The sequence below is a fragment of the Mobula birostris genome, chromosome 4, assembly GCF_030028105.1.
Source record: "Mobula birostris isolate sMobBir1 chromosome 4, sMobBir1.hap1, whole genome shotgun sequence".
Taxonomy (NCBI): domain Eukaryota; kingdom Metazoa; phylum Chordata; class Chondrichthyes; order Myliobatiformes; family Myliobatidae; genus Mobula; species Mobula birostris.
In genome coordinates, this window is record NC_092373.1 from 41,681,144 (window position 1) to 41,701,050 (window position 19,907).

A 19,907-nucleotide genomic window follows, 5' to 3' on the forward strand; every position below is an offset into this window, starting at 1 on the left:
GCTCCTTGCTTACGTTAGTCCATGTTCTGAGAAAGGGGATTAGTAATTTTGATTGACACTGTTAAAGAAGTGGTATTGGTTTATCTCTAGGCTACTGCTTTCGAGCAGCAGTGATGGCAATAGGTTTTAGATTGTTTGAGGGTTTTTGGTTAGCAGCCCTGTTGGTCTTGCGGTTATTATTTTCCTTGGTTCAGTACAGTTCTTTTTAAAGTCCAGTGAGCTGTTCATACTGTGTCTGTGCCTCTCCCTCTGCCCTTGGGCATCGCTGAGCTCTCGTCAATACAATGCTAGAGTTAATAATCAAAGAAATAACTAAACACTCAGGACATGGACTATAATCAACCATGCAAACATGAGGAAATCTGCAGATGCTGGAATTTCAAGCAACACACATAAAAGTTGCTGGTGAATGCAGCAGGCCAGGCAGCATCTATAGGAAGAGGTACAGTTGACGTTTCGGGCCGAGACCCTTCGTCAGGACTAACTGAAAGAAGAGCTAGTAAGAGATTTGAAAGTGGGAGGGGGAGGGGGAGATCCGAAATGATAGGAGAAGACCGGGGGGGGGGACGGACAGAGCCAAGAGCTGGACAGTTGACAGTTGAGGATTATCAAGCTCTTGGCTCCATCCCTCCTCCTCCTGTCTTCTCCTATCATTTTGGATCTCCCCCTCCCCCTCCTACTTTCAAATCTCTTACTAGCTCTTCTTTCAGTTAGTCCTGACGAAGGGTCTCGGCCCGAAACGTCGACTGTACCTCTTCCTAGAGATGCTGCCTGGCCTGCTGCGTTCACCAGCAACTTTTGTGTGTGTTGCTTATAATCAGCCATGTTCCTATTGAATGGAAGGCAGGCTTGCGGAGCCTGGTGACCTGAGCGGTTCCTACTCCTGCTCCTGTTTTTCAGTGTTCCACATATTCCATTATCTTGCAGTTAAGAGATCATTAAAAAGCAGGGCTTTACAAAGGAAATGATATTAGTCTCACAACACTTCCCACTTGTTATCTAATCTTTTTGACAAGCAAGAGAGAAGCAACTCACCTAAGGGTAAAATCCTCAAAGGAATTTGACAGGGAGGTGGAATTAATTACCTTAATGGAGATGGTGGCTTCAGGGGAAAGAAATCTTAATTCACCTTAATAATAATAATCTTAAAAAGACTTCAGCATTCAGGGACCTGCTTTCAGGGCTTTTGGGCAGATAATCTTATGACTTCATAAAAAGGCAAAGGGCATTTTGTAAAACTAGTCATTTTAGCAGCGATTAAGATAAATTCATCTTTATGCCTGGATTTTCTAATCAGTGGCACATGAACGGGAATTGTCCACTGCACCAACAGCCACTCACAAAGTACATGGTTGCTGTCATAAGATGCTTGATTCTAAACCTTGCAACTGAGCATGGGAAGATTTATTAGAAAGTCACATTTTAACTACTGTATGGAAGGAAAGTGAAAAAGAAAGTGGGGGAATGAGAGTGAAATGAAGATTTCAGAAGGAATGACAGCTATGTCAGCATTAAGTTAGTTGTTGCAATCTTCTTAGCAGAATTTAGCACACTACTTCATTACAAATTCACTCATTTTGAATGCACCAACCCTGTATGGAAGTGACAATCCAAAGAGGCTTCTCAGATCTTGTTGAAATTACATTCTGGCTGAATCTACTTGCCTCCAATTGTTTAGGATATGAAAACCAAAGAAAATTAATTAGCAAATACATTGCTGCATTAGCCAAATAAGGTGCCAATGCTTTTGCACTGCATGAATCTAGTCTTCTTGGTGCAAATTGTGTGCAGCAAAATTTTGCTTTTGCACCAATTGAAACATGTGGAAGATAGGATATGATCGCTGAAGACTAGCAATGGAGACAAGGTAGTTAAGTTTAGGAGTAGGGACATGATATTGCAGTTATACAGGTCACTGGTTGTGGAAGTTATAGCAAGGGTTAAGGTAATGTCCAGGTAAGGATAGTTTACAGATAGTATGCAGTCAACCCAGGCAAGTCAGGCCTTCGAAGAAAGGACTAAAGGGTCTTGGCCCAAAAAGTCAACCGTATGCTCTTTTCTATAGATGCTGCCTGGGCTGCTGGGTTCCTCCAGCATTTTGTGTGTGGCATTGACTATTTACCAATTGGTCATTAGGCAGCAGGCGGAGGGTAGCAGTCACCAACAGAATCAACAAACTCATTCGTAAGGCCAATGATGTTGTGGGGATGGAACTGGACTCTCTCACGGTGGTGTCTGAAAAGAGGATGCTGTCTAAGTTGCATGCCATCTTGGTCAATGTCTCCCATCCACTACATAATGTACTGGGTGGGCACAGGAGTACATTCAGCCAGAGACTCATTCCTCCAAGATGCAGCACAGAGCGTCATAGGAAGTCATTCCTGCCTGTGGCCATCAAACTTTACAACTCCTCCCTTGGAGGGTCAGACACCCTGAGCCGATAGGTTGGTCCTGGACTTATTTCATAATTTACTGGCATAATTTACATATTACTATTTATTACTATTTTTCTATTACTATTTATTATTTCCATGACTATTACTATTTAATATTTACTAATAGTAATATTACTATTACTATTTCTATTACTATTTATTATTATGGTGCAACTGTAACGAAAACCAATTTCCCCCGGGATCAATAAAGTATGACTATGACTATGACTGCGAGTCAACTCTATATAAATATGGTATTTCTTCGTGCTGATAGTGCTGTGTTGTTCTTCTTATACGCAAGTAAATAAAATGTGATTGAGGACCCCCCCCCCACTTCCCACATACTTACCGCTTTCCGCAGGGATTGCTCCCTACGCGACTCCCTTGTCCATTTGTCCCTCCCCACTGATCTCCCTCCTGCCACTTATCCTTGCAAGTGGAAAAAGTGCTACACCTCCTCCCTCCAGATGAGGCGACACTTCTGTGAATCTGTTGGGATCATATACTATGTCCGTTGCTCCCAGTATAGCCTCCTGTATATCGGTCAAATCTGATGTAGACTGGAAGACCGTTTCGCTGACCACCTATGCTCCGTCCACCAGAAAAAGCACAATCTCCCAGTGGCCACCCATTTTAATTCCACTTCCCATTCCGATATGTTCATCCATGGCCTCCTCCATTGCCGTGATGAGGCCACATTAAGGACGGAGGAACAAATATTCTGTTTGGGTAGCCTCCAGCCTGATAGCATGAACATCGATTTCTCAAACTTCCAGTAATGTCCCCCAACCCCCCTCTCCTTCATCATTTCCCATCTCCTTTTCTTTCTCTTACCTTATCTTCTTGCCTGCCCATCACCTCCCTCTGGCGCTCCTCCCCCCTTTTCTTTCTTCCATGGCCTTCTGTCTCTTTCACCAATCAACTTCCCAGCTCTTTACTTCATCCCTCCCCCTCCAGGTTTCACCTATCACCCAGTGTTTCTCTCTCCCTCCCCCACCTTTTAAATCTACTCATCAGCTTTTTTTTCTCCAGTGCTGCCAAAGGGTTTTGGCCCGGAATGTCGACTGTCCTCTTTTAATAGAACATAGAACATAGAATATTACAGCACAGTACAGGCCCTTTGGCCCACAATGTTGTGCCGACCCTCAAACCCTGCCTCCCATATAAGCCCCCACCTTAGATTCCTTCATATACCTGTCTAGTAGTCTCTTAAACTTCACTAGTGTATCTGCCTCCACCACTGACTCAGCCAGTGCATTCCACGCACCAACCACTCTCTGATTAAAAAACCTTCCTCTAATATCCCCCTTGAACTTCCCACCCCTTACCTTAAAGCCATGTCCTCTTGTATTGAGCAGTGGTGCCCTGGGGAAGAGGCGCTGGCTATCCACTCTATCTATTCCTCTTATTATCTTGTACACCTCTATCATGTCTCCTCTCATCCTCCTTCTCTCCAAAGAGTAAAGCCCTAGCTCCCTTAATCTCTGATCATAATGCATACTTTCTAAACCAGGCAGCATCCTGGTAAGCCTCCTCTGCACCCTTTCCAATGCTTCCACATCCTTCCTATAGCGAGGTGACCAGAACTGGACACAGTACTCCAAGTGTGGCCTAACCAGGGTTTTATAGAGCTGCATCATTACATTTTGCATAGATGCTGCCTTGCCTGCTGAGTTCCTCCAGCATTTTGTGTGTGTTGAGGAACAAGCGCGCGTTTCAGAGTTCAGCTAATTGGTGAGGACACGGTGAGGTCCCCTGGAATATTGTGTACGGTTTTGGTCACCCTGTTATAGGAAAGGCAATGTGAAGCTGGAGAGGGGACAGAAGAGATTTATCAGGATGCAGCCTGGACTGGAGGGTCTAGGTTATAGAGTGAGGCTGATCAGCTGGATCTTTAATTTGTGGTGGGCAGGAGAAAGAAGGGTGACTTCAGAGGTTTATAAAATCACGAGTGCTATAGATAAGATCGTAGTCTTTTCCCCAGGCTGGGGAGTCCAAGACTAGAGCACATGGATACAAGATAGGAGGAGAGAGATTTAAAAGAGACCTGAGAGGTAACTCCTTAACACAGAGTGTAGTGAGTAGAAGGAACAAACTACCAAAGGAAGTGGTCGAGGAGGGTACAACGTAACAGTTAAGAGACATTTGGATGGATACAGGGAGGAGAGAGATTGGAGGGTTATGGGCCTAACTCAGACAGCAGGGAGGTTGCTGTGGTTGGCAGGGGCCAGTTAGGCTACAGCGCCTGTCTCCATGCTGCATTACACTATGAATCTAATGTCGTTGTTAAAAGTACGTTGTCATTGATCATACAAGAAAGAGCATAAATGGACATATCAAACAAATCCTTTATATTGATCCTGCACAATTTTCCCTGCTTTACTAGGCTGCAATCCAATAATACAGACAGCCATTCTAGCCCTGATTGATTGTATTGGAAAGGTTGCATTTTCTTTGTCCTTTCGATGCACATGTTTCGCTCTTAATAAAATTAGCAAAGGATAAGTTTGTCATTGCCTGTCTTGATCTTTGTAATCTTGTTCTTTTACAGCTTGTGTACCAAGTGGTGGAAAATTCATTTAGGCTTCCGCAATATTCTGGATGTCTGGATATCGGAGTCTAAGTTAATTAAGCTTGTATTTTCATTAACCAAACCCCTGAGCAATTTATTGAAATGTTTCAAATATGGTTAGAGAACATCATAACATTACATAAACATGGCAGAAAAAATACATCTGAGAAAGATAATTTTGTGAATGAATTATATCATTTACTAATTTTACTAAGTAAAATGTGGACAAAATTATAAACAAGTTTAAAATTTGAAAGAAAGCTGGTTTACCTCTGATGTTGTCATGTCATCTTCAATTGCATATGGATCCTAACCCAAAAATAAAATCAATTAATATTTTTTAATATTTACTACTTTTATACATGTAAATTACAATATGCCCATGCTTGTAGCTGAACATCCAATTCAGAAATGCTCAAATTAAAAACAAGCTTGATAAATTTAGAGGGAAATGCACAACAAATTGTCCATGAATTCACCCACAGGTGTACATCCTAAGCAATGATTACCACACATTCCAAATGAAATAAAGTGACAGACAATTCACAAATTATTATGGTAAGTAAAACATAATCTAGGATTTTGCCAACTAAATCTAATTGTAATCTCATATGGCAGAGTGATACTGACTAGTCAATTTCTTTTAAATTTCCAATGGGATAAACACTGGCTAGCACTACCAGAATAACTTCGCAATTTTTTGTAGGATTCTCCCAAGAACCCTGCATTTCCACACTTGAATGCACAATTTCCATAAAAACAGAATTTTTAAAGGAATTCAGGACCATCTGAATGTAAAATCCAGAACTACCTGAGTGCATAGACTTCTATATTGCTACTGCACCTTCTGCATGTCTAAAGCACTCATGTACAGAGATGCCACGTGTAAGACTTGCCAGTGCACCTGTTTGGTAACGTTTATTCATTCATACAGTTTAACTTAAAAATTCACCTTTTGCATTGGATCCTTCTGGATCTCGACATTACCCACCTCTCACCTCCCAACTCCAAAGAGCCAATCCCTTGTTTCTGGAATAGGGTGACACCTGCATTTCCTTGCAAATTAGTGAATACATTTCTAATATCAGCATTTGGCAAAATGAGCAAGATTTGAGGGATGTGTAGTAGAAATTACTGCTCTTCAACTTTTAGCTGTAATTATTGAACCGAAAAGTTTAGTAGAGCACCAGAAATGTCACCCCAGAAAGTTTCATGATTCATCCAAAAGCCTAACAATTACTATGCAGTTTGAAATATTGCGGAATATTGGTAGCTCAGGTTGGCTATTTGGAAGTTTGGTTGATTGCCGAGCTTGGCAAAATGTGTGCAGACATTTCAGCTCCAATCAAGAAGCCATCATCAGTGCATAGTTGAGGGTGTTGCCTCCTCAGAATGCCAGTTTATGTACTGCTCCAGGGTCCTAATGAATACCAATTAGATGTTGTGATCTGGTTGGCTGGTTCAAAACACTGAGCAGTTTAGCAGTAGAAGATTCTGACTGGCTAGCTTTGAGGGAAGTCGCTTGGAAGTGTTTACTTCATTGTCCAGATCCTGAGATTACCTATGACATAGATCTAGTATATGAACCCTTATGGAGAAAAGAGAAATAACGAAGTCAACAATCAACAAAACGCCAGTAATCCATTCAGGACCCCAAAGTATATAAGCTGCACTCTGAGGAGACAACACCCTCAACTGCACACTGATGACGGCTTCTCGATTAAAGCCAAAATGTCTGCAGACATTTTGCCAAGCTCGGCGATCAGCCAAACATCCAAATTACTACGCAGTTCAAGAATTTAATTTCAAAAAGCAGTTTTGATTTTAAAAAATCCTGAGTCACATTTAATTTTAACTAGTTACACGATAGTATTACATTCCCAAATGCCCAACAGGTTTACAGTCAGTCAACAAAACAGCTAGTGCAGGATAAATCAAACCATATGTAAATTTTAGCCTCCATTCATAGTCTGACGAAAGGATGCCTGCTGCCATTGAAGGCAACAGCAGAACTATCTTGTTTGATCTTTGGAGCAATGTGTATTACCATAAGGGATAAACAATTGAATATTCGCCATATTTGACACTTCACACCAATGTTTGTCCATAAGTTACTCAGACTGCTTGCCTTACAATGAAAACATAAGGAAGAATCACTGGACTGAAGTCCAAATCAAACACAGAGCAGTTAGTGGAAAACTCACCTTTTTTTGTCATCATGAGAGAACAACAAAAAAAAGGACTGCTGCAAGGAACTAAATGCAAGGGTTTTTGTTCAAAATTACTAAGTGCTTCTTAGTTCAGAATACTAATTCTTCTTTTGCCACCTTGAAATTAATTAATCCATCTTTAATCAAAAGCCAAGGGTTATAGAAAAGCACAGCTCAGAAACAGGTCAGGTGGCCCATTTGGAGTACACCAAACCATTTAACCTGCTTACTCCCATCGACATGCATTGGGTTTCTATGTTGCAAACTTCATCTCATCCAAGTCAGGATCCTGTGCCTGCTAGTTTAAGTGTACTGCTGATTTCAGTACACTCCAATTACTTTACATAGCCCCCAAAAACCGCTTGCATTGTTGAGCTACACACTGTGTGACACTCATCTACATCCACAGGAACTTGTCATGTCCTCACCTCACTGTGTACTTATTATTATTGGTTACAAGGCAGGGGCAGGCCATTAACTATCAGGATGGGAAACAGCTTCTTCCCCCAGGCCAGAAGACCACTGAACCCCCCCGCCACCATGCAGACCTCATCACGTATGAAGCACCTGTAGCGCTATACTGTTTACTTTTTAAACCTGTGTCGTATATGCACCTTACTATTTGTTAATTTTTTTGTCATACATTACTTTATGTATTGTGTGTGAGTTGCATGTACTGTGTTGTGCAATTTGGGCTGGAGGAACGCTGTTTTGTTCAGTGGTACACATGGGTATGGCTGAATGACAATAAACTGAATTTGAACTTGAAACTACTTCAGGATTAGCAGCTGCAGGGGGTTCATACCGGTGTTGGATAGCCGTGTACAAAGGGGCTTTGAAGATGGGGTGACATTCTAATGCACCACTCTACAGGTTTCTAGAGCTGCCAAGGACTGCTCCTGTAGGGAGCTCTTTGATATAAATCAAAGTCCTCTCTCACATTATCAGCATTAAGAATTTCATTACTGTCTCCCAGCCAGTGCTCTTTCTCTTTTCCATTATTTGGCACAGAGTTCTGTCACTGTGGAAAGATGATGCTGTCTGAGGCCAGACTATTAACTAGGCCCACAACTGCATGAATCCATCTTTCAATGCCTTCTGTAGTTTCCTCCGATGCAATAGACAAGGTGCTCACCAGTGGGCTGAATCCAATAAGTAAAAGCAATAAAACTGGCAAAAGCCATACGTAAATTTGATGCTAAGGGAGTGCATGATTAATTAAATGATTTTAGTCTTGATTCGATGTATGAGGATGGGTTGGAATGTTGGAATGCTTCAGACGTGTGTTCATTAGCTCTGATAAAGCAGAGTTGGAGATACTTAGCAGATGAGAAGGTAAAATGGGTTCTGTGGCAGATTGAGGGATGATAATTATTTTCATTCTTTAGTGGAAGATGAACAGCAATATCATCTATTAACATGCTCAACATGGCAACAATTGCAAAGCCGATGGGGAGTGTACTTGCCTTCTGAAACCACGCTAACTCTGCGGTTCACTGTGTCCCAACAAGGGAGTACCATCAGATATTTATCCAAGCTGGGGAGGAACCTGTCAGCAGCAGTGTTCTCTTGCTGCCAGCTGCCTTTGTGGAGACCATTGGTTTAGCAGTTGCTGTTGCTCATAAAACACTGGGTTTGTAGCCAGCACACACTGTGTTAATAGTGGAGGAAAGGAACTTTAAAGTGATGGATGGGTCGCCAATGAAGCTGGTTGGCTTACCCTTGATGATATGAATTTTCTAGTATGTTGCAGCAGTACTCATCCAGTCAAGAGGACAATATTTCATCATACTCTTACGTTCCACAGATATTAGAAAAGCATTGTTAGTATAGGAAATGGCTTGCTGTAATACAGCAATTACATTGGATCCATGCAAGATTCTGGTCATTTGTGAGCCCAGGATGGCAGGGGATCCAGCGATGGTAATACATTTGAATGTGAAGAGATCGTGATAGACTTTAACCAAAAGGATCAACTTGCATATTTAGGTACTTGTGTACCACTCACTGATGATTAAGTGAGAGTTCACTGCCCCTACTTAAGGATGTTCTACAAGAGATCTTCCTCTGCTACTTGCTTTGAAAATAGCAACACTCAAAAACCTATGGACACTATAATGGGGTGTAAGCGATGTTGTGACCTGAGGGAACAGAAGGACAGTGATGCAGTAAGAAGTGATTAATGAAGAGAGGCTGAGGTGGTGCAGTGACAATGACGACCAGTGGATATGGCAAATATGTGAATGAGCTTGGGAGATGTGATCAGGCTCTGCCGTTTATCCTGCCTGTATGTAAGTATCCTGAAGGCAAACTATAGTGTCAAGGTCCCTCGGCACGGACTAGAAGGGCCGAGATGGCCTGTTTCCGTGCTGTAATTGTTATATGGTTTATATGGTTCAGGGGAGGGCAGAGAACAGAGAAATGCATCAAAACGCAAAAAGAGGAAGATGATATTGTTGTCAGTGGAGGGGCCAGAGAAACAAAAGACTTGGTTAGCACCATCAGAAACTTCTGACAGCATGTGCCGCCGGTGAGCAGACAAGAAAAAAGGTGAGAGTGAAGTCAGCTGTAAGATGTACTAGTCTAGATCTTCTCATTTCAGAGACTATGCAGAATGACAGATGAAATAATTCAGGTGAAATTATTTAATACAAAAGACTTAACATTCAATAAAGAATGGCTAGCTGAATGGAAAAGATGTTTTGGAATATGAGGCAGTTTTGTTTAGGATGAAATCACACTGCCGAGTTCATTTCTGGCCTCTTAAAATGCAAATTCTGCATGGTGTGCAGAGAAGAGTCATGAGGCTAGTCTCTGAGGTCAACGATTTGACTTGGAAGGTAAAACTGAGGCAGCTGGCACTCTCAGTTCTGCCAGGATTAAATTAGTTAATGAAGGTGAGCAGGTCAGCAAGCTATATAGAAAACTGTGAAGGTCACTGGCTGTTAATTCGCAAATAACACCAAGCTGGAGAGGCTCAAACTATGAAAGGTTGTGACCAACAGCAATAAAAGTTTCACATAAAAAATGCGTAATACGTAGCAAAGTGGTTACTGAGACTCTGGTTTCATTTCAGAAACAACTAAATACTAATGCTCTAGGGTCTGCCCGGAAGAATGGGAGAATACTCCTTCCCCATATCTCTTATATTGAATATCTAATATATAGAACAGTACAGCATAGGACAGCCCACAATTTTGTGCTGACATTAGTATCAATTACTTTAAATGTCCTGTCTATCATTCATATCTGTCCATTCCCTTCCTTTGCGTGTCCATTTAAAAGCCTGTTAAAGAAAATCAAGCTCCCTAATTCCACTACAATCTCTGGTAGCCTAATCCAGGTACCTACCATTCTCTGCATACATACACATCACGTTTAAACTTCCTCTCTCTAATCAACAAGAGCATGTCCTCTGGTGTTTGACATTTCAACGATGGGGAAAGGAACCTGTCTGCCTATCCTATCTATGCCTCTCATCATTTGTAAAACGACTATCATGTTTGCTCTCAACCTTTGATGCTCACAGGGGTTCCCAACCTTTTTTTATGCCATGGACCAATACCATTAAGCAAGGGGTCCGTAGTCCCCAGGTTAGGAATCCCCGTGAGAACGAACCAAGTTTGCCAAACCTTTCCTTCTAGCTCATACCCTCTATTTAAGGCTCCTGGTAAACTTCTGTACGCTTTCTACACTCTCTACATACTTCCCATTATAGGGCGATTGGAATGGCAGGCAATAGCTCAAGTGCAGTCTGATTAAAGTTTTATTTTCCGGCAGCATGAATCTTCCTTACTTTGATGCTCAACACCCCTACCAATGAAGGCAAGTGAACATATGCTTTCTTTACTATCTTAGCCACTTTCAACAAACTATGGACTTTCCTCTGTACCTCGGTGCTATTAAGGGGTCTACCATTAACTGTATTCTTTCTCCTTTCATTTGACCTCCCAAAATGCAACATCTTTCATTTGCCGAGATGACTCAGACGAAAATGTAGATGGGTAGGTTAGTAAGTTTGCCGAGGACACAAAGATGGGTGGAGTTATGGAGAGTGGCGAGGACTATCAAAGGATACAGTAGAATATAGATCAGTTATAGATATAGGTGGAGAAATGTTCAGAGTTTAATCCATGCAAGTGTGAGGTGTATCACCTTAGGAAGACTAAAGTTGTCATGGTTCCGGCCATTAATTCCCCATTTTCTCCTAATTTCCTTTGATGGCGGCACAGCTGGTTTTCATCAAGACCTGCAGCATAAGAACCCCGGCTTTGCACCCACTAGTTGCCAGATCGTTGGTTTTGCCAGTGTGGAAATTAACGTTTCCCAGCCGCTTAGGATTGTGTGTTCTACATTTTGCTTCAGTACCGAGAGTTACCTGTGAAACTCAGTCTCTCCGTGTCAAGATAAGTATTCTAAGTTCTACTACAGCACCGAGGTTTACCTGTGAAACTCAGTCTCTCTGTGCTAAGAAAAGTTTCGTCTGCCGCTTTCCTTTCTACGCTCTGTGTCAAGATAAGTTCTGCCTGCCTCCTGCTTTCCTGCACTCTCTCCTGTTTGCCGCTCAACGCTCACGCCCGCGTCTGCATCCTAACTCTATCTCCATGCCTGTGTCCTGTGTTTGGATTCATCTTGTTCGTTGCAACAAAAGTAAGCAAAAGGTATGCAGATAATGGGAGGATCCTTAGTAGCGCTGATGTACAGAGGACCTTGGGGTCCATGTCAATAGCTCAGTGAAATTGGCCATGGTGACAAAGATGGCATTTGGCACGTTTGCCTTCACTGGTCGGGGCTGGGCATATAAGGAAGCCATGTTGCAGTTACATAAAATTTTTGTGTGACCTTCTGGTCATCCCATTATACAGGCTTTGGAAAGGCTGCAGAAGAGTTTTATCAGGATGCTGCCCAGATGAGAGGATAAGGAGAGATTTGACAAATCTGGGTTGTTTTCTCTGGAGTGCCAAAGTTTTTAATATTATAAAAGACAGAGATGGAGGAATCCCTTTCTCCAAGAGCAGACACAAGACATGTCAAGTACTGAAGGAATGCCCTTAAGATGTGAGGAGGATTGTCTAAAGGAGATGAGTGGGGCAAGTTTCTTTCCACTCAGAGCAACAGCAGCCTGGAGTAGGCTGCCAGGGGGAGTGGAAGGGAGCAGATATTGATAGTGGCATGTAAAAGATTGTTTGACATACACATCGATATGCAGGGAAGGTTGAATATGGATCATGTAGGGAATTAGTTTAATTTGGCACTGTGTTTGGCATAGACATTGTGGGCCTGTTCCTGTGCTGTATTGATCTATGATATGATTTATATAACAGTCTTCCCAAGTACATGAAACCGACATCAGAATAGATTTTTTTAGCAATACATGTACCCATCAAACCTGGAGCCCAATGACAGATACTATTTATTCTCTGCAATTAGAAGTGAATTCTCAAAGGTATTATCATTTTGGCATCAAATTGAAAGAATAAGTGGCAGAATTATTAAACCTTCAAGGTTTCTGTGGGAGGTTAGTTCTAAACTTTGATTTTAATTTGGAGTGGCTGTAACTACACAATTGCCCACAGCTCTATAACCTCATCTCTGACAGACAACCTGCTTTGTGAAGCAGCACACGGCTGGGAAATCACCTCCACAGCTCATAAAACTACAAACGGAATATTCTCGCCTCATGAAGAAGCTTGTAGCAAATCCTGAGAAGTTTTGCAGGGCTAAGCAATGAGACCAGCTTTGTTTTTAGCTCAGTCCTGCAGACGGAGTGGATACATCTTCAAAAGTTCACGATGATACCTGGATAATGTCAGGAGGACACCTCAGGCAGGTGGAAAAATGAGACTTGAATGGCCTACAAAGGGGAAATACTGAAAGTTGCAGGAAGAGTTCAAGATACATTTTATAAACTTTCTGAGGGGTGTTTTTAAAATCAGGGAGGTTGTTAATCAATATCGTGGAGCATGGAAAATGAATTATCAATCAGACTGAAAGAGTGCGGACAAAATTTAAAGTATGTTGCCGGGACTTGAGGAGCTGAGTTATAGGAAAAAGGTGAAATAGGTTTGGACTTTATTCCCTGAAGTGTAGGAGAATGAGGAGAATTTTGATAGAGGTATGCAAAATTATGAGGGGCATTGATAAGGTAAATGCAAGCAGGCTTTTTCCACTAAGGTTGGGTGAGACTACAACTAGAGGTCAAAGGTTAAATACTTGAGGGGGAACTTCCTCACTCAGAGGGTAGAGAGTGTGTGGATTGAAGTTCAATTTTCAACTGCAGTTTGGATAAGTACATGGATAGGAGGTTTATGGGGGAGCTATGATCCAGGTGTAGGTTGGTTGGACAAGGCAGGACAATAGTTTGGCATGGACCAGGTGGGCCAGAGGGCCTGTTTCTGAGTTGTAGTGCTCAATGACTCAAAGGACGGGGAATAGTACTTGAAAGCAAAGCCACCCGTGGTACTGCAGAAGAAGCAGACAACAGTGTGAGAATGACAAGGGTGACAGAAGAAACATGAAAGGAAACAGAGCATATCGAGTCTTTAAAGTGAGGTCAAATCACAGAGCAGATGGGATAAGAGGAGAATGGATAGTGGTGTGGTCCAAGACAATTTGTCAATGGCAGAGTGCCCAATCGAGGATTGAATTGGAAATGAACCTTCAAGTGACTGACAACAGGAGGAGAAAAATGCCTACTCTGAAACAGTACTGTGCTGGTAATAAACAAAATGGATGGAGAGAAAGAGGAATAGTCTGGAGTTAAGCAGCTAACTAAAATCGTGTACCAGCTCAAGATGGCCACCTGGGAAAGACTGGAGTGAGACGAGAAACAGGTAGCTGAGAACTAAAGGTGGGAGCTCCAGTACTTCATTTCTAATCTAATCTTATCATGAAAGGGATCAATGAACGTGACTATAAAAAGAGACTATTTATTATACATAGCATCACAGATGTTCCATGTGGAAGCAGGTGAAAGCCATTACCATAATATTTACAATTTACAATTCAAAAAAATGTACATAATGGAGGTCTGATGCTTGCTGCCAAAAGGATGCAATGATTATAGGAATTAATGTAAAGAATTATGAGTTATCAAATCTAAACTTTAATCTACTGATTTGTATTGTCAAGAGCTGAGCAGTAAGATATAAGCATTTAATCTTTGATTAGGAAAAGGCGCTATCCACAAATAAAAGGAAAGATGGCACATTTAATCCAATTTTTGAGAAATACATTCCAGCAAATAGTTCAGAATGAATCCAATTAAAATGAAATTTGACCTAATGGAGGATAGTTTTTTTTATAATCAGTCCAGAATGTATTTGGGGTAAGTTTCACTTATTCTCCATTTACTAGTATTACTCATTTTGACTACTATAGAATTCAAGGGAAACAAAAGTTTACATTATGGTACTTTTTGATTGCAATTTTTCAGAACTTCATCTGCTGTAAATCCTTACAAGGACAATCTATTGTTTAACCAACAGGTTCTCTCTACTCATTGTAAATGTTTACACTGCCAGCAGACAACCTACAACGTTCCTGATAAAGATTCATTCCATTACACTTCCTACAACCACACTGAAGAAATGCCTCAGTATTAAGGAGAGCCTAATCCAAATTCCTGCACTGGCAACAAGTCTACAGGCAAGCTGAAGCCTATTCAGACAACTGATTAAGTTCATTTGAAGCATGATCTTACTTCTCCAATGCTGCCAGCCAAAGCGTTTGAATCCTCTGTAGAATGGGGCAGGAAAAGAAACAAATTGTTGCCTCCTCTCAGAAATCCAATGAACATCTAGTCTACCCAATGAAAATAAAACTCCTGCCACAGAATTGAGGAGGATGCTATTTGGCCCAAAATGTCCATATCAGGCATGGATCAATTTAGGTTTAAAACGGAAAATGCTGGGAACATCCAGTTATTTGGGGAAACATCTATGGAACGGGAAACAAAGTTAAAGTTTCAATTGAGTGACTTTCTATCAGAACTGGGAAAGAGAAATAAAAAAAAGGGAGATTTTGTGCTGCATGGAAAAGTGAGGAAGCTATAGGCAGGATTTTATTCAGAACTCTCTGGCTATTGATTGGTATGCTACAGATCCTTATGTGACAATCTAAGAAATATCGAAGTGTAATGTAATTGCAGGGAATTGTGGACACAGCTCAGCAAATCAGGAAAACCAGCCTTCCCTCCATGGGTTCAGTCTATACACCATGCAGTAAAGCCGCCAACATAATCAAAGACCCCACCATACCCACCCCAGATATTCTCTCTTCTTCCCACTTCCACTCTGTAAGAAGATACAAAAAATCTGAAAGCACATAACACCACCAGGCTTAATGATAGCTTCCATCGTTATAAGACAATCGAATAGCCCCACAATGTGATAAGATAGGGACTCTTGACCTCACAATCTGCTTGCACTGCACTTTCTCTGTAACTCTGTAATAATACATTCTGCATCCTGTTATTGCTTTTCCCTTGTACTGCCTCGATGTACTGATGCAATGAAATGATTTGCATGGATCGATTGCAAAACAATGTTTTTCATGTTACTTTGGTCCATCTGACAATAATGAATCAAATTACCAATTAAATTTACTAATTTAATAAAGGTTTTTGTGTCCACCAATATTCCTGACAGTGAGATTCAGACCTGAACTACACTTAAGATGAAAAATATTTCACAATGTTTTCCAATTATCAACGCTCCTGGCTTATCAATTTCCTTGTTTAGGAACTTTAGGGGAATGATTGCTTCCTGGTTTAACCCTCGCATAACTCATTCTTTGTGCAGGACGGTGACTAAAACTGCACACAGCACTCTAGCTGTGGCCTTATAAATGCTTTACATCCAGCAGTAACTATATCCTCATCCACAAATCAAAGACAAAGTTGCTTTCACAAAACAGCCAGAAAACATGTCAGACAAGTTGTATTGTTCAAATAGTAATCTCTGATGTGGAGTTAATCACTATGAACTCAATTAAAATAAATATTTCTTGGGCTAACTTTTAAGCAGTATTTTTACATAATGCTCTACATGTGTGCACATATGTCAGAAAAACTGACTATTGTACCTTTATCAAACAGATTTTAAGGGAAATTGAGAAAAAAAAAGATCCTCCCTCTGAGGCATGTATATAAACCAGGCTGTCAAGTACATGTGCTTGAGGGTTTCATTGTCAGAAGAAAACATTTCTTAAATTGTTCCTTAGCGAATTATATAGAATATTTGCTGTCTCATTCAAAGAAATACTGCAGCCAGCTGCTTTATGTAATGTTGTGCAGTCTCTGATAACAAGGTACAATAGCTTACATCAGCATCCAGCAAAATCTGAACAACGTGTAGCAGTGGGTTGTTCAGTGACAAAAGGATATCCAGGCCACAAGTGCGGAACTGTTTTTTTAAAATTTCAGGATATGGAAGCAACTGGCAGGGACAACTTTTACTGCCCTTCCCTACTTGCTTTGAAGTCAGTGGCTTGCAAGTCATTTTGAAGCAACATTGAAAAATTACTCACATTGGTAACCTGAGGTCACATGCAGGCTGACTAGGTAAAGATGGTAGACTTCCTCCGGCAAAAATCAAGTAGAAACAAGATATTATTTTTGCAACAACCCAGTAATTTTGTGGCCTTAATTATAACTGATTGGCTTGTTCTTTATTTCGGGTTATCAGTTAAATGGTACATATGTACACCAAATGCTGGAGGATCTCAGCAGTCAGGCAGCATCCATGGAAATGATCAGACAGTTGACGTTTCAGGCCGAGACCCTCAATTGCTTGGCTGCCGCGACAGAATCTGAACTTGGGTCTCCACATTGTTCTTCCAGGCCTTTGTCGTTTACAAGGCCCTCCACTGGTCGGGGTCGACAATGGATGGTGTCCCAGCTGTCTATGTGATACGCAAGCCGGGCAGAACAATACGGAGAGCAAGCTGTTGCCCGTGTAGCAGTCTCCCCTCTTCAAGCAGCTGGTGAATCCAAAGGAATGGCAGAGACCAATACTGTTTGGCACCAGTGGTGTCACAGGAGTGGCCAACCAACATTGAACTTAAAGTAGGACTTGTCTTAGGGACTCCCCATCAGGGTTTACTCCCGAAGTCTTCTGAATGGAACACAAATTACACTCGTCAAGAATCTCTAAAGTGGCTACGATCCAGCAGTGTACCTGAATGGCCCCTCCTCCACCGCCTTCAAATTCATTCACTTAAGTGAAGACTACTGCAGTCTGACAACATTTAACCAACAAACTGTGACCTTTCTACATTTCAGTCTGGCAGCAGGCACGTGGGATCATGAGATCTGTACCAGGAAATACACTGCACCCCTTGTACAATAGGATGGACTCTTTATCTCGCAGTCTATCTCACTACGACCCTGCATTTTATTTACTTGCACTGCACTTTCTCAGTGGCCTTTCCTTTGTTCTGCATTGTTATTGTTTTAGCTTATTCTAGCACAACGGACTGTATAATGATTTGATCTGTCCAGACAGTAGTCAAGATGAGCTTTTCACTGAATCTTGCTACATGAGCAACAGCTTGCTGTTGTTTGATGATGGGTGGTGGGGTTAGTGCTTTTGCTGAAGTGAGGGGAGAGTATTGATGCTTTTGTTACTGCTTGTGCATGGGGGGGAGGGAGGGAGGATTTGCGTTCTAATGGTTTTCTGTTTTCCATTCTTTGGGTTTTTTTTCCTCTCTGTTTCATGGACGTCTGTGAAGAGTAAGAATTTCAGGTTGTATACTGTATAGATTCTCTGATATTCAATTGAACCATTGAATATGTGACAATAATAAATCATTACTAATTAGGTGCTGTGGCTTTTGGCAAGTTGGTACTCACTTATCTTCTTTTTGTCAGAGCTTCAGTTGCTTGTCTGCTTGTTAATTGGTACCATACATAGGGATCAATGAAGCTGCATGAGTTGGCAGGGAGGCAGGTTTTAATTCTGAAGAGGTAACCAAGCTTTCATTTTGGAAAAATGATTTGGTTATCAAATCAAGTTTATCGTCATTTCGACCATAAGCTGCTGGTACAGTACACAGTAAAAATGAAACAACGTTCCTCCAGGTCCCTGGTGCTACATGAAACAACACAAAACTACACTAGACTATGTGAGACAGCACAAGGCTACACTAGACTAAGTAAAACAACATAAAAACTGCACTAGACCACAGACCTGCACAGGACTACATAAAGTGCACAAAACAGTACAGGGCAGTACAATAATTAATAAACAAGACAATAGGCACAGTAGAGGACAAATTACAACGTAATAATAAATGATGTAGATGTCAGTCTAGACTTTGAGTATTGAGGAGTCTGATGGCTTGCGGGAAGAGCCCGAATGCTTCAGTACCTTTTGCCAGATGGCAGGAGGGAGAAGAGTTTGCGTGAGGGGTGTGTGGGGTCCTTCACAATACTGTTAGCTTTGCGGGTGCAGCATGTGGTGTAAATGTCCGTAATAGTGGGAAGAGAAATCCCGATTATCTTCTCAGCTGACCTCACTATCTGTTGCAGGGTCTTGTGATCCGAGGTGGTGCAATTTCTGAACCAGGCAGTGATGCAGCTGCTCAGGATGCTCTCGATACAACCTCTGTAGAATGTGGCGAGGATGGGGGGTGAGAGATGAACTTATCTCAGCCTTCACAGAAAGTAGAGATGCTACTGGGCTTTCTTGGCTATGGAGTTGGTGTTGAGGACCAGGTGAGATTCTCTGCCAGGTGAACACTAAGAAATTTGGTGCTCTTAACGATCTCAACGGAGGAGCCATTAATGTTCAGCAGAGAGTGGTTGCTCCGTGCTGTCCTGAAGTCAACAACCATCTCTTTTGTTTTGTTCACATTCAGAGACAGGTTGTTGGCTCCGCACCAGGCCGTTAGACGCTCCACCTCCTCTCTGTATGCTGACTCATCGTTCTTGCTCATGAGACCCACCACGGTCGTGTCATCGGCGAACTTGATGATGTGATTTGAACTGTGTATTGCTTCACAGTCGTGGGTTCTTTCCATTATACTTTGTACAAGCTATTTTCTTTGCTCTCTGATTTTATCCTCTGGTTTTGTCTTCTGACAGAGAAGTTAACTGACATTTTCTGGACACAAAGACAGTACTTGCTCTTCACAGGTCTTCTGAGTTTACCCGTTTGAGAAAGCTGGTTCTAACATAAACCAAAGGGTTGAATTTCAGACAGATTATTGAAGATGACCCATCTTTGACATTAGAGGGCATCAACGGGAAAGTATCTGAATCCCTGCAGCCACATCTATCATGAAAGAAAATATTTATAATTGTTGGGTGTGAATCATGCCCCCCACCTTAAGACAGCATCATAGGAGTTCCTCTAGTCACCAAAATTCTTCTATTGTTTCACAGGTGACTTTTGTTTTATCACAAGGTCAGAAATTGATAAAGATCTATACCATTGACAACTCCTCATCAAATGAAGGGGCCCGTGCCTGCATGCAGCAAGACCTACACTACATTCTGATTTATGCTGACAAGAGGCAAGTGATATTTACAGCACCAAAGTGGCAGACAATGGCCATCTCCAACAAAAGAACATGATATTGCCATCACTAAATTGTCCCACTGTCAGCATCCAGGGTATCACAGTTGTCCAGAAAATTCAACTGAACTAGTTGCAGGATACCCTACAGTGTGTGATTTATGTCTGACAC

The 19,907-nt window shown here is 41.6% G+C and overlaps 1 protein-coding gene across 5 annotated transcripts in view; it reads right to left on the minus strand.

The window, feature by feature from the left end:
* Positions 1 to 19,907, minus strand: part of LOC140196298 (chloride channel protein 2-like) — a 558,437-nt gene that overhangs the window by 33,451 nt on the left and 505,079 nt on the right. For 4 of the 5 annotated variants that reach the window (XM_072255256.1, XM_072255257.1, XM_072255255.1 and 1 more), the window contains one exon: positions 5,278 to 5,316. The exons of the other annotated variant lie outside the window; for it this stretch is intronic. In XM_072255256.1, the coding sequence (XP_072111357.1) occupies positions 5,278 to 5,316 (39 nt within the window). The remainder of the gene's footprint in view (positions 1 to 5,277; positions 5,317 to 19,907) is intronic. 5 annotated transcript variants of the gene reach the window in all.